Source organism: Sceloporus undulatus, chromosome 7, assembly GCF_019175285.1.
Source record: "Sceloporus undulatus isolate JIND9_A2432 ecotype Alabama chromosome 7, SceUnd_v1.1, whole genome shotgun sequence".
Classification (NCBI taxonomy): domain Eukaryota; kingdom Metazoa; phylum Chordata; class Lepidosauria; order Squamata; family Phrynosomatidae; genus Sceloporus; species Sceloporus undulatus.
This window is the reverse complement of record NC_056528.1, coordinates 20150358-20168034: the sequence shown is the minus strand read 5'-3', so window position 1 is coordinate 20168034 and position 17677 is coordinate 20150358. Positions and strand designations below refer to the sequence as shown.

Here is a 17677-nt window from a genome sequence, read left to right as displayed (position 1 = left end):
GTTCAAACCCTGGTCTTCAGAACTGTAGACCAATGCTCAAACCATTACACCACTCTGGCTCTCTAGAGGGTACATGTTGTTATGTACCTTCAAGTCATTTCCAACTTATGGTGACCCTAAAACCTATTGCAGGGTCTTCTGGGGCTGAGAGTGTGAGACTCACCCAAGGTCTCCCATTGGGTTCCCATGGCTAAGCAGAGTTGTAGTCCAATGCTCAACCCACTACACCATACTGTTTCTCCTAGAGATTACATCCCCTTCAATGTTTCACCGATGAAAATTGGGGCACATGAAAGTACTGTATTGTCAAGATGGCAAAGGTTATTGGCGAGGAAGAGAATACACAAGAGAGCTGGCAGTTTGCTTTTGCCTGAGCCTACTGGTGAAGACAAAGCTCTTTCCCTTTGTGTCCTCTCCTCCACGGCTAAGTGAACTGAATGCAAACTACTTTTGTGCTTTGAATTCAGTTTGCAGCAAGTGATGTAAGCTGAGGACCAAGGAGGAAAGTGAGAGAAGAAGGAAGAAACTGGGACACTTTAAAAGCAGTGAAAAAGTGGGATGCCAGAGGATTTTAACCAGGACTTTCCCTGCCAAAGCAGGAAAGTTGGAGAGTGTGAAGGTGGCAGCACATCAATGACTTTAAAAAAAAGTGGTCCATTGCTTCACTTTTGGAAGAGAAGGAGCTATTGATACCATGATTCTGTTTGTAAGGATGGAAAAAGTTACCAGACTCTCAGCTGGGGGCATGAAGGAGGTCAGTTTTCTCCTTGATGTTGTTCCAAAGGAATGCAACATGCATTACGAATACTTGGAGAGTGCAGACAGATGGCATTCCTGAGACTGCAATTCTGGCAACCCACTCTGCACAGGACCTGGAGTCTGCTTTTACATACAACAGCCACCACTCTCTCCTTGGGGTCTCCTTTGATATTGCTTTACAAGGCAGCTGTTCAAACGATAGAATCACACCATCAGAAGGGATCCTTTTGGAAGCTTTTAAAAACTTAGTCTTGTAATCTTATATATTGTGATCGCATGCATGGGCTGGCTCGTTTTGTATGGAATTGCATTGGTTATTACATTTCTATTTGAATCGCTTGTTTCATAATTGTATTGGTTTTATAGTTGCATTCCTCTTTCCAAATTTTGTTCAAAATATTGTACACCTTTGGGGTTTTAAAAATGTTTTATTCTGTGAAGTGCCATGTACATAATAATATTCCTCTTCCTAATCCAGTCCTCTGACAATGAAGGAAAGCCTACCTCCAATTGTCCCAATTTGACATGAGCAGTCCCAGTTTATTCTTTGCTGTCTCAGTGCCCCAGTTTCTCTCTCCTCACCCCGCATTTTCCTCCTTCCTCAGCTTACTTCACTTGATGCAAACCAAGCTTAAAATACAAAAGTAATTTGCACTCGTTCAACTCTGCAGAAGGAAAGGTGGGGAAAAGTCTTGCCCTTCCCAGTGGGCACTGACAAAAGCAAACTGCTGCAACATGACCTAGATTGTGTGACCTTCCTCATTAATAATTTTTGCCATCTTGACCACACTCTGATGTTGTTTGGCCACATGCTTCTCAGGTTTTACCAGTGACATGCTGGAGGTATCAAATGTTGGGGGTACATGGAAATGTACAGGTGAAGCATCCCTGATAGGTGACCAACTCGCCTCTAAATCAAAGGATATTTATACAGCACTATTTAATTAATTACAAACAACTAGTTATTTCAAGTTACTTCCAATCTCTGGTCCTTTATTGTGCATGGACATGGTTGTCATGCACCTCTAGCCTTCCAGATGTATTGGAGTACAACTTCAGCTTCAATGATCATGCTTGCTAAGGATAGAAGAGGGATACAAGCCAACACATGTAGATTTTGGTACGTATAAGACCTAGATACATCCCTGACCAAGAGATTGAGGCCTATAGAGCCCGGAGGGAGCCTGAGACATAGCCAATGACCTCCCCAACAACTTACACCAACATATGAATGGGGCATTTCTGCAAGGAATGAATCGGTGCTGAGACAGCTGGAATATGGATTCCTGCAGCTGTGAAAGGATGAGGTGGGGGAGGAAGATGTGGAGGAAGTTGTTTTGAAACTGAGAACGCCATGCAGCTTGAAAAACTGCAGTCCTCTCCATCTCTTTAGAAGTGGATGCCTGGATTACTCTGCATCCTGCGGACCGAAGGTCTTTAAAGGCTCCATCAGTCCTTTGCTTACATTCCAGGGCTGGTTTGCTTGCTTGAAGCACGGTTAAGTTGTAAATCTCTCCACACCAAAGTCGCTTTCCCTGGAATGCTTCAGTCCAGAAACAGATTCTTTTCTTCCTTTAGGAGCTTGGGCTAAAGAACTTCAAAGCCAGAAGGAGTGCCATGAGTTACCAGAGATGGGTTAATACCAGTTGCAACTGATGCCTGCTGGGACTGGTAAGTCAGAAGGCAGTGGCAACCAGACATGAAGCCAAGGGGTACCCAAAGATGGAGAAAAACTAAATTGAGTGTGTTGTTCACTCTCTTCCTTTGCAAGAGCTAAATCCACTTGGTAGTTCCTTGCTGTTTCAGGGACACTGTGGATCAAGTGGATGATGACCATCATTTGAAAAGGACACACTTGGTTCACACCATTAGCAACACCAGTGGAACCTTGCAGAATTGGGGCATAGGCGATGAAAGAATTTTACGTGTCCAGAACTCTTCATCAGGTTTGTTCTTGTGCTTAACTGTCCTTGAGTTGTCCCCGACTCATAGCAACCCTGTGGATAAGACATCTCCAAGAGCCCTTGTCCGCCATCACTCTGCTTAGGTTCTGTAATTACAGGTCCGCAAGTTAAAGTGGCATCAAATTGCATTAATTCTGCAGTGCAGATGCAGCTTAAGTCAAAGCCTTCAAGGGATCTCTGCTGGAAAGTGAAAGACTGGGGTGGGCAACTCCAAGCCTGAAGCACAGCCAGGCAGCACTTTATGAGGCTTATACAGTCTAAACCCCTTTGTTTATTTAATTTGCATTGTTATCAACAGTGTCTCCTCTATCAAGCTTTGGTTTTACAACCCTCTCTCGTCCTTCCTTGCTCTGATTCTCACTTCAACTCTGCTTCACTTCTTTTTATTTCAGAAGAAAAGTGAAACTTGCAGCCATTTGTTAAAAGAGCCCCTACAAAAGCAAGGAATTGCAATGCCAGCAGAAAAGGCGATGAAATATTAAAACCTCTCTTTTTTTTTTCTAGAAGAGTTTCAGTTTTTCATGATGATGCTGGGCACACAAGCTATGAAAACCACAAGCTTCCATAAGATCAAATGGATTAAGTCCAATTCTTATCACCCAAGTAAAATACAGATTTTTCTATTCTCCATCCCAGGAATGGTGGAAGGAGATACTTTCTGAGCATTTCTGCTTCCACGCTGCACAGTTATAGCACTTCGAAACCATTTTAAACGCCTAAATCCTTTACAAAACTACCAATCCCAGGGCTCCATATGATGGAATCGTTACAGTTAAAGTGGAACCATAATGCTATAACTCTGTTGTTTGCACTCGATGCAGTGCAACCTGCCATTGGTTTCTGTGGCACCATATACCTATTGGGTGTGCATACCTGTTCAGATCCAATAAGTTTCCACTAAATAGAACCACCCGCCAGGACAATATGGTGAGAATCAAATGGGAGAAACCAGCAACTGGAAGGGATGCATCTGCAGAGCACAACCCTGTAAGTCTCAACGGTGGGTCAGAATTCAAAATGACCTTAATAGATTAGAGAGCTGGGCCAAAACTAACAAAATGAATGTCAAGAGGGATAAATATAAGGTATTACACTCAAACAGCAACAGTGAAAGGCTCAGATATAAGATGGGTGACAGTTGGCTTGACAGCAGTACATGCAAAAGGGATCTAGGAGTATTAGTAGACCACAGATTGAACCTCAGTCAGCAGCGTGATGCGGCATCTACAAAAGCCAAGATGATCTTAGGCTGCCTCAATAGGAATGTTGTGTCTTGACCGCAGGAAGCAATAGTGCCATTTTCTTCTGCTTTTGTCAGAACGCTATTGGAATACAGTGTCCAGTTCTGGACACCACAATTCAAAAGGATGTTGAGAAGCTGGAGTGTATCCAGAGGAGGGTGACCAAAATGGTGAACAGTTAGGAAGCTAGGTATGTTTAGCTGGAGAAGAAGAGGGGATGTGATAACCATGTTTAAATATATAAATTGATATCATATTGAAGATGGAGGAAACTTGTTTTCTTCTAGAGACTAGGACACGAAGCAATAAATCTAAACTACAGCAAAACAGATTCCACCTAAACTTTAGGAAGAACTTCCTGATGGTAAGAGATGCTTGAGAGTGGAATGGTCTGCCTTGAAGAATGGTGGAGTCTCCTTCTTTGGAGGTTCTCAAATAGAGGCTGGATGGCCATCTGTCAGGAAGGCTTTGATGGTGTCTTCCTGCATTGCAGAATGGATTTGGACTGGATGACCCTTAGGATCTCTTCCAAGTCTTATGATTCCATAAAGAAGCCACAGCTCTGAGTTTGCAAGGCCTGAACAGGGCAGGTGATGACCAGAGTTAGAATCAGAGTTCATGGAGGTCTCTCATTCAAAGTGACCTTTGCCGTCTTGACCACAAAGCTGACATGACATTCAACAATAAATCCTATCCTATGCCAACCATTGAATTAATCTCTTGGTATATCCTGGGCTGTTAATTCTCCCTTTACTTTTAATATCTGATCACACAGCAGGGTCTCTACTCTAGACTCTGTAGGATTTCATAGTAAAGTAGCATAAATTCCAACTTTGCAGTTTAAGGAACTGTCCTGTTTTAAAATTGCACAATCCAGGAAACAGCTGGCTTAGTCAAAAATTAACTACCATTGGAACTGGACCACAATCCATCTGATCAGCCCTGCAAGCATTAATCCTTCAATTTGTCACATCCTCCTCTCTAGACAAGATAGAAAACCTCTTTTGAAATTATAAGGACTCATCTTTCTGAGAAGTGGACCCCCTCCAAAAAAAAAAAAAAAAATGGGCAGTGACAATTAAATACACATATTAAAAGGGATTGTTCAGTCAATTGTACTCTCTTTCTCTTTTTGTCAGTTTCCGGGCTAGTTTTTTCTGCATAAGGAAGGACAGGCGCTTTGGCCATTTGCATTTTGCTTGGCCCAGCGAGGCTCTTTTAGTTTGATTGTTTGACTTCCACTGTGTATTTGTTTCTCAGCAACACTGTCTTGGCACATGGGCAGGAGCGCAAGGGTGTGGACAACAGCATACCCTTTAAACATTTCGCAAATGAAAACTGAGATGCATCAGATTGTGGTCAAGACGGCAAAGATTACTGATGCAGAAGAACAGGCAGTCTTGGCGATGCTGCAGCAGTTTGCTTTTGTCTAAGCCAACTGGGAAGGGCAAGATCCTGCCCTTTCCTCTCCCTTCTGAGTACAAACTCTCTTTGCAATTTGAACCCAGTTTGCAGCAATTAAAGTAAGCGGAGGATAAAGGGGGAAAGTGGGAGGAGGACATTTAAAAAGTAAGCGAGAAAGTAAGATAACAGAGGAATAATGTGGAGTGTCTCTCCAAATCAGGAGAGCTGGAGTGTATGGAAAAAACCACAAATCTGAAAAATCACCTCAGCCTCTTCCACCTCTGTTTTGGAAAGAGTCAAGTACCGATAGAATAACTAACAGCAAAAAAAATATTTCTCTGCTGGAACAAAACAATTCAAACAGTAGCTAAAGGAGGGCATGGGACACCTGGTTTGACAACAGTATACGTGAAAGAGATCTAGGAGTCTTAGTAGCCAGGATGTTTGGAAGAAGACCTCTCTCCAGATGGATGGACTCGATCGGGGAGGACACAAGCCTGGGCCAGCAGGACCTTAGCAGAGAGATTGATGACAGTGGATCTTGGAGATGTCTCAACCAAAAGGTCACCATGAGTCAGGGTCGACTCAAGGGCAGTTAGGAACAACACTGGGTGTCAATATACTATGCTACTGACTTTCAGAGAGACATTGCACCCTTTTGGAATGGAGAGAGGGAGCCTGGATAACAACTAAGAAACCAGCAAGCAATGGTGTCAGAAAGAAGGGAGGTGGGGATCATGGCCAACTGGAAAAACCAAGGAAGGCCAGAATCAGAGGAAATGCCTGACGTCATGTTCCCCACCCCTCCTCCTTTCTCTAAGGGTTGTGTCAGTCTGATTATGGAAAGTGAAAATGGCCCTCTCCACTCATACACATCCTGCAGAATAGGGATGTAGGGTTGGGTGGAAAGGAACAGGAGCCAATCTATTATGTGGGTGGGTCCAATGTTGGGGAAACTATGCTGAAACAGCTTCCACGCTGCAGGGGGTTTGCATGCAAAGGCTGTGAGTGCAAGGGGAAAAAATGACCTCAGATCACTAAATAAGGGTGTAATGTCAAGACAGGCTGGGCCCTCTCCTACTCTGTTGTCTTTGTGCCCCCAAGAAAAAGCCGTTTAATTCAAAGATATAGCCATGTTAAGTCTGTAGAGAGATCCTGTAGCACCTTTGAGACTAACATTAGGGTGGGTGGATGGATGGATGAAGATAGATAGATAGATAGATAGATAGATAGATAGATAGACGGATAGATAAGATGGATAGATGGACAGACAGGCAGACAAATAGACAGATTTTACAGCTCATAAAGGTCTCCTGTAAGGTCCATTGTGACTCCATAGTTCTCACAATTGCCCTCCATTGCTATAAATTCAGGAGAAATGGCTGACCTGAGACAGCGTTCCACATCTGGGTCTTCTCTGTGGTACTGCAGTCCTCCATGCCTCAAAGCATCCTCAGGATTGGCAAAAGCCTGCAGAAAAGAGAAGGATTAGCTTAGAGATAAATGACAGTCCAAAGCATCTCTGCCTTCCAGCACTTAAAAAACAGAAAAGAAAACAAACCAGATGCCACCTCCGGAGTTGGACAAGTTCACCTTTGGGATACCTTCCAACTGTATGACTCTACAAGAAATTCTTTGGCAGAACTGTATCCATCTACCTAGAATAAGGATGTGAAGGGCATCCTTGTTTGTTACTGCTATGTGCCTTCAAATGATCCTCTGATAGGGTTATTTTGTGGGCATGATTTCTTCAGAGGGGGTTTGCCACTGCCTTTCTCTAAGGTTGAGACAGTGTGACTTGCTCAAGGCCACCCAATGTGTTCTCATCACTGAGCAGGGATTCAAACACAGTCTACTTAATCCTCTGCCATCCCACTTTTTCAGCTGACTTTAAAATATCCTGGTTTTTCTCTCCTCCTCCCACTTTCCCCCTTTCTCCTGAGCTTACTTCATTTGCTGCAAACTGAGTTCAAAGCACAAAAGTAGTTTGCACTCCATTAACTCAATGAGGGGAAAAGGAGAGGAAAGAACCTTGTCCTTCCCAATAGGTTCAGGCAAAAGCAAACTTCTGTAGCGTCTCCGAGCTTGTATGTTCTTCCTCATTCATAAAGTTTGCCACCTTGACAATACTTCTTGGTCACACATATCCCAGTTTTCATCAGCAAAATACTGGATGATGCAAGCGGATTGGGATCCCCAAAATCTCATGTTGAGAAAGCAAAATCGGTCTGAAAGGTGCCACTAGATTCAATAGATTCTCCCTTCCCCTTTCCTTTTAATATTGAATACAGTAATATGGAAATCTCTTACAAAATTATATATACAATATAACTGTATTAATTTTATTGATGTTTTATATGTATTTTATGTGTTGATGTATATATTTTATGTATGTATTTTATTGGACTGTAATTCCACCTCAATCCATCTGGGAGAGGTGTGAAAATATAAATAAACTATTATTATTATTATTATTATTATACAGTGGGCCCTTGTTATCTGTTGGGATTTGATTCCAGGACACACACATACCTGAGGATACCAAAATCCATGGATGCTTAAGTCCCAATAAATACAGTGGCACAGTAAAATGATGCCCCTTATATAAAAAGGCAAAATCAAGCTTTACTTTTTGGAATGTATACATTTTAAAACTATTTCCAAACCGTGGATAAAAAAATTCATTGATACGGAGGGCTGACTGTAAATATGAAAGGCCCAGTAGTGGTTTGAGCGTTGGGCTAGGACACTGAGAAACCAGGGTTCAAATCCCAGCTCAGCCATGGAAACCCACTGGGTTGCTTTGGGCAAGTTGTCCAAATATCCACAAAACAGCCATGCTGTTGTTGTGTGCCTTCAAGTCAATTCAGACTTATGGCGAACCTAAGGCTTTCATATCATAGGGCTTTGTCAGTAAGTGTATTCAGAGGAGGTTTGCCATTGCCTTCCTTTGAGGCTGAGAGAGTGCGACTTGCCTAAGATCACCCAGTGGGTTTCTATGGCTAAGCCTGGCCTCCCAATATCCTAGTCGAATGCTCCGACCACTGCACCATGCTGGTACCTTTGCAAAAATCCACAAAATACATGATGCAAGCTTTCGAAACTTCACTGGCTTCTTCATCCGGCAAAGGTGTGAAAAATCAGACAGAGGAGAAAAAAGGACTATGTTAGAGTCACACAGGTTTGTATTTTGTCAAGAGGGTTTTGTTGTTGTCAATTAAGATGTCAATCAGTGCAGCAGGCAGAGTTCAAGTCACACTCTCTCAGCCTCAGAGGAAGGCAAAGGCATTAAGGCAAACCCTTTCTGAACAAACCTTGCAAAGAACACCCCGTAATACGGTCTCCATGAGTTGGACACAACTTGAAGGCGCCCAACTACGAAAGAGTTCTGCTCTAGCAAAAGGACACTTCAGGCGTGAAAAGTCGGGGAAGCCTCTCCCAGATACAGCCTCCGGTCATAAAATTGTATTTTCATGCCTTAGCAGCCGAATCACTCCATTCATCAAGGAAGTGGTTTTGCTTTTATTCGAAAAGAAACTCTAAGTCATCGCTGCTTCAAAGTATTCTGAAGAAATATGTGGTATTCCAACCCAAACCCAAACCCCAGGAGTTGTGCCACTTTGAATGAGGGGAGATAGAAATTAGATAAATCCAAATCCTGGGAAGAAATAATAATAATAATAATAATAATAATAATAATAATAATAATAATTTGGGTTTTGGTCATCCATTTTCATCACTCAAGCTAGTATACATTGAATATTTTTAAAGTGCTTCAATAGTGGTTTAAGGACTAGATGATGATTAAATGAAAGAAGCCGCTAGGTTCCTTCCACTTGTGCTTTTTGTTCTCTCCTTGCAACATGCGTACATTGATAAATTCTAATGTCTTTTTAAAAAGAGGGATTGTAAATTCCTTCGTTCTTTCTCTAGCTAACTTCCAACTGTCCATGTCAATAGTATGGCCAAAGTCTGATGCCCATTTAATCATAGCGTCTGAGGCTTCCTCATCGAAATCTTCCACTCTTGGATCTATTTTAAATCTTTCTTTCAGCTGCAGATATTAAAAAACTGGTGTGCTTTAAGATCAAGTTGTTTTAGTGTCTCCATAGGTTTCATTTCACATTTGTTCCCTTCCATTTTATACAGCATGTCTTTGTAGGTCGTCGCATGAGTGACCAGGCGTCATAACCACAAAGGGGGAGAAGGTGCTGCAACACGTATGACGTTACGAAACAAAAGGTAAAATCAACCCATAGAAATATGAATCCATGCTTCTTCATCCTGCCCAAAATGGAGGACGTTTTGAAATTCCTCCTGGACAAAAGGTTTAATGGAGGACATGTCCTGGAAAAGGAGGATGCCTGGTCACCCTTCATTCACAACATTGTAAAGATCTGGAAAAGCACTTCTGGTACTTCTTCTGCTCTGATTCTTCTCAATCCTTCAATGTTTTTATCACCCTTTGGGGTGGACTTAGTCAAATATTTCCCCATCTTGCAGTTGCCAATACAGCTGCTCCTTGTTATTTTCCACCCAGCTGTCAAAAGAGGCTGAGATTATGTCTTGCATACCATCTAATGCCGCATAAGACGTCAGCCTCTTATGGAAAAGGACACGGTTGTGAAAGCACTTATATAAGCCCTTCATTTTTTAAAAAAGAAAGCATTCTAAAAGCATTCCAAAATGCCAGTCTTAAAGAATGAATGGGTTTTGACAACCGAAAAGGAAGAAAGAGAGAACAGCCTCCGCAAAAGAAATCCTGACGTACGTATTCCTGTTACGGGAACCGAGTTCTCATTCTAGTTTTTGAACGGGGACCGGAAAGATTCAGTTTTCCGCTGCTGTTGGTTTAAAGGTTAATGATAATGCTATACAATGAAGGTCCAAAACACACTGCAGAAATAATCTGGTTTGAGACCTCTTGAACTGCCCTGGCTCAATGCTAAGGAATTCTGAGAATTGTAGTTCATTGTGTCACCGGAGATCTCTGACAGAGAAGGTTAAATGTCCCACAAAACTAAAGTTCTCACAATTCGCTAGCATTGAGCCAGGGCAGTTCAAGCGGTCTCAAACTGGATTATTTCTGCAGTGTGTTTTGGACTTGTCTCACAATTGCTCACAGGCAGCGGTCTCAGCATCAGGAGTCCCTTGGCATCCTGGGACTTGAGAAAACTCAAGACCTCTTAGCTTTTGTTTTTTGTTGACTGCATCCAAAACAAGCTGACAATGAAGGGAGAAGTGGCAGGAGGAGATACTGGGACATTTTCTAGCCCAAGTTTCTAGCCCAAGTTTCTAGTCCACACATAAATGTATTAAGCAAAATGATGTGGACTTTTGCATATTAGCATTGACCTTTAATTGACTTTACTTTCCTGTGCAAATTTGCATCTGTTCACCCTTCCTCTGCGAAAAAATGTACCGCCATGGAAATCCTGGCATTTGATCATGTACATCCTCACGGATACTCCAATAAAAACTGCAAATCCTTTCTCAGATGAATTTATGGCATTCCCAACCCCTCTGAAAAAAAAACAACCCTGAATTCCACTTAATCTCACATGGCCGGATTGCAGTCTATTTGACTGGAATGAAGAGTATGTTAATCATGTAGATAAGCCTTTAGTTGCAACAAGAGATCCAAAAGGACAAATGCAGATGATGTTTGCAGAGCAGCCAGCTCTATTAGAACATGCTTCCCTCTGGAAGCATGACAGTTAAAGTAGTGTCAAACTGTACACCCAACTGGCCCAGGTCTTTGCAAATAAGCCACTTCAGAGCATCTAAAGGCATTTGTTTCTGTGTTAACCAACCCTCACCCCAAAAGAGCTGATACAAGAGTTGTTTCTATGGAAATCTCAAGGTTTACATACACCTGCAGAAAATTTCCCACTAAAAGCTAGTTGGTTTTGGAAATTTGCATCAATACCAGCTTCTGCCTCGCACTCTCCAAGCCTGTCAACCACCAGAATTTTTGTACTGCAGTTACTAGCCTTAGAAACTAGTGATGATGGTCACTGCTGTCTAAAGGATCTAAAGGTCCAAATGCATGTGAGGAAGTAGACTTAGGGCTCATACAGACATGCCAAAATAAAGCTGCTTCGGGTCACTTTGGAGGTATGCTGTTTAAATGCTGCGTGTGTCCTAAGAGGCCGGAAGCCATGCCAAAGCCACACTCTGGTCCTAAGGACTGAAATGCAGCTTTGGGCAGCTTCTGGTCTCTTAAGATGCATGTGCCATTTAAACAGCATGCCTCCAAAGTGGCCCGAAGCAGCTTTATTTTGGCCTGTCTGTTTGGGCCCTTAGTCTACAAAAGCTCATGCTGCTAACGTCTTTCTTTAGGTGCTACAAGATCTGTCTAAGGATGCTGTAGGACACCCTTTCGAGGAAGGCTGGCATTAAGTCGTTTAATCTCAAACCTGGATATATATTTTTTTTAAGTAATGCACCTTGAGAAACCCTAAATGTGAGTGTCTTAACTGCTCCCATCAGTAATATTTATTAGCTGGAATGTTTAAAGCGTATCCCTCCAAAGATGTTTTCATGGCCCCAACACCACCAAAATCTGCCCCCAAAAAGGAATGTGAAATACTATCCTGGGACACTTTGGAATGTAACCAGTAACATCACTGTAGTTGGTGTCACCCAGTTGCTCCCAAATGACATCAAGGGATCATGGAGGACATCCCACCATGTCTGGAGGACCCCAATATCCCTCCAGGGATCAAAACAAATTTTTGCAAAGTTGCCCCAATTATGCAAAATGTCCCCTAGGGTTCCAAAGAGAGGCAAAACCATGGTGAGAAGGCCTCAGTCGGGGCTGCAGGTACCTCCTGTTCGCAACTCCATTATTTTCTTAAACCAAAATGCAAATCCTGTGGAATGAATAGCTTCTGTGCAAAACTAACAGTGCTCTGAAATGCATCTCAAAAGCATTACTAGGCTTGGAAAGTCATCCATGCACCTCGCTTCTGCTGGAGTCATGCAGCCAACATGGATTCTGGAAACTGTAGTCCAAGAATTGGATTTTTCCAAGCTCTGCATATATATATATATATATATCACATTTAAACATAAAAAAGGAACCCCAAGACCTCTTAGCATTTGTTTTTTGTTGACTGCATCCAAAACAAGCTGACAATGGCAGGAGGAGATACTGGGACATTTTTAAAAGCAACAAAAAAGTGAGATGGTTGAGAGAGATCTAGTACCTCACTCAACTACAAGCTCCAGAATTCCACAGGAGGCAGCCATAACAGTTAAAGTGAGATCACTATACTAATGACATTGAGTCTACCCTAGTTGAGACTAATAATAGGATTTAGACCATTATTTTTTGACAAATGCTTTGCAAAAGAGGATTTTATTCCTTACTCCCACGCAATACTTCACTTGCTGTTTATCATATTTCACTGCTCTGTTTAGCTGGAGCTTTCCCTTCTCTGGAAAGACTGCCTTTCCCTTGTTTGTGTCTTGCATCCAGAAAACTGAGTCGGGAATCCACATTCCATGAGATCAGCTTTCACACTTCATGTTCACGAAACCAGCCTCAACTCAGAACAAAATCACACTAACCCACCTGTTTACATCCCATGCAACCTGCTAAATTCTGCATGTTTCTTCCTAAAGTCTAGATTGGAGGGGACCTAAAGGGCAAAATGCAAATAAGAACTGGAAAATAATATCTGGAAACCAAAAAGCCCTATGAGGAGAGACGTAGAAAGCTGGGTATGTTTAGCCTGAAGAAGAGAAGGTTAAGAGGTGATGTGATAGCTCTGTTTAAATATTTTGAAGGGGTATCATATTGAGGATGGAGCAAGCTTGTTTCCTGCTGCTACAGAGAATAGGACCTGGAGGAATGGATGCAAACTATAGGAAAGAGATTCCACCTCAACATTAGGAAGAACTTCTTGATGGTAACAGTTGTTTGACGGTGAAAAACGTTACCTTGGAGAGTGGTGGAGTCTCCTTCTTTGCAGGCTTTTAAACAGTATATGGATAATCATTTGTTGGGAATCCTTTGATAGTGTATTCCTGCATGGCAAGGGGTTGGACTGAATGACCCCTGTGGTCTCTACCAACTCTATGATTCTTTGATCAGAAACTGGATACCAGTGATTTGCAGTGGTTTTGACTGTTGGACTAGAATTCTGGGAAACCGAGGTTTGAATATTAGCGTTAGGGAAAGATGCATACAAAGACTAAGATCCTACATCAAGGTTCTTTAGTATATGTCTCTGCATGAGCCAGTGGGGTGAACTGGTCTAAGCGTTAGACTAGTACTGGAACCTAGGGGTGTCAGCAGAGGGGTGCCGAGATTTCGAACTGCACTGCGTAGCACCTCAGAGGGAAGTGTCACAGGTGCAGCCTTTCTGGATCTGGCAAGAATAGAAAGGGACTAGCTTTCTTGTCTTACCAGCAGAGCCGCTAGACCCAGAAGGCAGCCCTGGTTCCAGTACTAGTCCCACACACAGAACCAGTTCACTCCACTGGCTCATATGGAGACTTATGCTAAAGAACTTTGATGCATTTGTGTGCAACTTTCGCCAACATTAATATTCAAACCCTGACTTCCCAGAATCCCAGTCCAACACTCAAGTGTCCCCTTCCTTTGCTGCCTGGCCAACATCTCTGCCAGTCCCAGAATGGCCCAGTCCCACCAGTGCAACCTATGACACTTCCCTCTAGGGTGCCAGTCAGTGTGGTCTGCACATGGCAACTACAGTCAGAAACTGGTGAGCCAGATCCATCAAAATATCTATTTCTACAAGGAGAAAAAAAGTACCTTCAAGATTTACAAATTTGAGGTGCTTCTGTAGATTTTTCCCTCTCATTTGATCTTTGTTCTGTGCTGAAACCAATTAACACAACTATCTTTTGAGAAGGGGATGATGTGGGGAGTAGTTGTATTAATGTGTTGCAAAACCAACAAAGATTCTTGTGGGACCTTAAACACAAACATGTTTTATTTGGCATGAACCTCTTTGGATCAGAGCCCAACTCATTCAATAAAGTGGGCTGGAGTCCAAAGTAAGGATTCCCACCCCTCAACAAAATCTGCTGATGTTTAAGATACCGGTACGACTCCTTGTTTTGCTACAGCCCCTAAACCACAAAACCTGCTATTTGTAAAAATTAAATTAAATTAAATTTTAAAAAAAGCTGAAGTGCAATCCTTCCAAAGTTATTTGCAAGCTGGGAAGCACTCCTTCCATCCAAAAAGTAACTTTTCCAAAAGAAGAGGCAACCTACCTTTTTCCGAAGCCTCACTTGTCCCGTAATGATGGCCACCACATACATTTTGAGGACTAAAAGTGTTCCGAAGAAGATGAAAGAGGCAAAGGTTTCATTCTCCATCCTAGGTGCTTTTCGCAGAGGGGAGAGAAGGGATGTTTCTGTTTCCTTCAGCAATCTGAAACTTGCTTCCTTAAGAGGTCTGAAATCCGCAGATGATATAATCTGGCAATAAAAAAAGGGGGTTGGATTAACTGCAGAACTGGGTGATTAATGTTCAAAGCACCCACCACCAGCTGGAGTTCCTCACACAGCGCAACCTTAAGCATGTTCTCTTGGTGCTGAATGGGACGTTATTCCCAGGGGAAAGATCTCCAAAAACGAAAGAGGCACTTAGCATTGTTCTCTTCCTTCGTTCTGTTTCCAGAGCAGAAAAGTCTGAGATGTCACATATGGCCTCTGGAAAAAAATGACTTTTTTAAAATTAGCATTGCTGAAAAGCTTGACGTTCTTCAGAACTTCACAAGGGTTCCCCAATCGGAGAGGAGGTTCCTCAACACGACCCATGTTTAACTCTTCTGCATTTCCTCTGCAGTGCGTTGTGCGACAGTGTGTGCGCTGAGTGGTACTTCACAGTTCACAGCAAGGCCAACTGGCATCCAGCTGGCATGTCTTACTGCAAGGCAGAATGGGGTTGGACTGGATGGCCTTTGAGGTATCTTTCAACTCTATAATTCCATTCTATTCTATTCACCGCTGATGCAATGCTCTAGGAGAACCATCTTTCCCAAGGTGATGTTGGCCTTCTCAAGACTGGCCTTGCAGTGCCTGGTCTTGGATGCCTGTCACATTCACCTTAGCCTGAGATCTCCCTCCAAAACTGGATTTGGAGGGACTGGGTCTCCAGGTGATCTCACTGTAGATTATGGTGAAAGGGATCTAGGAGTCCAAGTAGACCACAACTTGAACATGTGTCAACAATGTGATGCAGCAGCTAAAAAGGCCAATGCAATTTTAGGTTGCATCAATAGAGGTATAGTCTCTAGATCAAGGCAAGTAATAGTGCCACTCTGTTCCTCCTTGGTCAGGCCCCACCTGGAATATTGTGTCCAGTTCTGGGCACCACAGTTTAAAAAGGATATTGAGAAATTGGAGTGTGTCCAAAGGAGGGAGACTAAAATGGTGAAGGGTCTGGAAACCATGTCCTATGAGGAACGCCTTAGGGAGCTGGGGATGTTTAGCTTGCAGAAGAGAAGGGGCTGGCAAAACCACCTCTGTGTCTTCCTTGCTTAAGGAAACTCTGTGAAATTCACTGAGAACCCCGTAAGTTGAGAGGCAACTTGAAAGCACAAAGACATAACAAAGCAACATGTCAAAAGTAATACAACAAATGGGAATGAGGCTGCTCTACTGTGGTAACCAGTGACCTTTTCTAGTTACATTGAAAATGAACTTTTAAAGAGGTTTTTAGAGGCATTTGGACAGCTTTTCCAAAGTTCACGCCAGCCTCATTAACACTAAAGGTTTTGTTCCTCCAAAATAGTAACCGAATGAAACAAAACAGAGTAACACTATGAGTTATGTTTTAGGTATTATAATGAGAAACAACCATGGATTCATTTTAAAATACTTTAAAAAAATAATGCTTGAATCTTGGATCTATGGGCCAAGTATCTTAGGAAATTTGCATTCCATGGAGTCCATTGTCTTGGGCAACATGGAAACACAGTTAGTCATCCACACCCAGACACCAAATTAGTAGATCACTTTCTCCAGTTGAGTATCTTGAAGATGTACTAAATCACATCTGGTTTGGAGAGGCTAGGGCAGACACCGAAGCCATTGGCAGCCTTGTAAAGTGTTCCTCGCAGCGGAAAACATTTGGCACAAAGTCCTCTATACATGAGAAAACAATGCACGGGGTGTGGGAAGGAGGAGGTGAGAAGGTACCGGTAACAACTACGGATGCCAAAATCCTGACATGTGTCATCATGTTTTGATCAACCGGCTGGAGTTTGTCTTAACAACAAGTTCCAGAAGCCATTGGATTTATTCTTTGGTTGGCTGAGTAGATGGTATGTCAAACATGTGCCTCTCCTCTTCCTTGCTTCGGTTAAAGGTTCACCTGAAGGCCATGAACGTCATGATGTCGGAGATCACCACAACACCCCAGGTTCCCATAAAACTGATCATGACAATATGGAGGGGGTTAATAGAAGGCTTGTACAATGTTGGGAGTCAGTTTTCTGGGCAACTCCACAGACTGTCCAAAATAAGAAGTGTCCAGAAGACCACTTCTGTTCTTTAAAAGTCTAGGACTCTTCCATGTTCAACAATGCAGGGGATCCCTGTGAGCTATTTAAGAATAAGGGATGGCATGATAGCCATGTTCAAATATTTGATGGGATGCCATACTGAGGATGGAGCAATCTTGTTTATTGCTGCTCCAGTGACTAGGACACGGAGCAATGGATTCAAGCTACAGGAAAAGAGATTCCACCTAAACCTTAGGAAGAACTTCCTGATGGTAAGGTATTCAGGGAGAAAAAATTAACTTGTTGCATCAGCTATCCTGTTACTTGCTACATTGGAAGTGAGGAAATAAGGATGGGTAAGAGAATGGCACAGAAAAAACCCTGAATAAATCAAAGTCATAATTTAAATATATATATAGTCAGTTCTCCATATCCTTACATTCAACCATATGTGCCTTGAAAATATTCAACAAGAGCAACAACATTCCAAAAAGTAAACTTGGATTTTGCCTTTTTACAAGACCATGGGACTTTAGCAGCCATCGATTTTGGTATCCATGGAGAATCTAGGAGCCAAACCCCAGGAGATATCAAGTGACTTCTGTAACTCAAAGACATTATTCATTCATGTGGTGACTATATTCCTCCCATTGTCCTAAATCCCACTGTTAGTCTCAACTGGAGTAGACTCACTGTTTCAATGAAATTTACCTAGTTGAGAAGTTGTTGTGTACTGTCAAGTTGTTTCCAACTTATGGCGACCCTAAGGCAAAACTTTCATAGGGTTTTCTTGACAAGTTTCTTCCGAGGGTTTTTTCCT

The 17677-nt window shown here is 42.5% G+C and overlaps 1 protein-coding gene across 4 annotated transcripts in view; it reads right to left on the bottom strand.

Annotated features, from left to right (window-relative positions):
- The window catches only part of PTGES (prostaglandin E synthase), a 33438-nt gene that overhangs the window by 5567 nt on the left and 10194 nt on the right, over nt 1-17677 (bottom strand). For all 4 annotated transcript variants that reach the window (XM_042479754.1, XM_042479755.1, XM_042479752.1 and 1 more), the window contains 2 exons: nt 14621-14827; nt 6756-6838 (listed from right to left, as the gene is read on the bottom strand). In XM_042479754.1, coding sequence (XP_042335688.1) covers nt 6756-6838; nt 14621-14725 — 188 coding nt within the window. In that variant the 5' untranslated portion in view covers nt 14726-14827. The remainder of the gene's footprint in view (nt 1-6755; nt 6839-14620; nt 14828-17677) is intronic.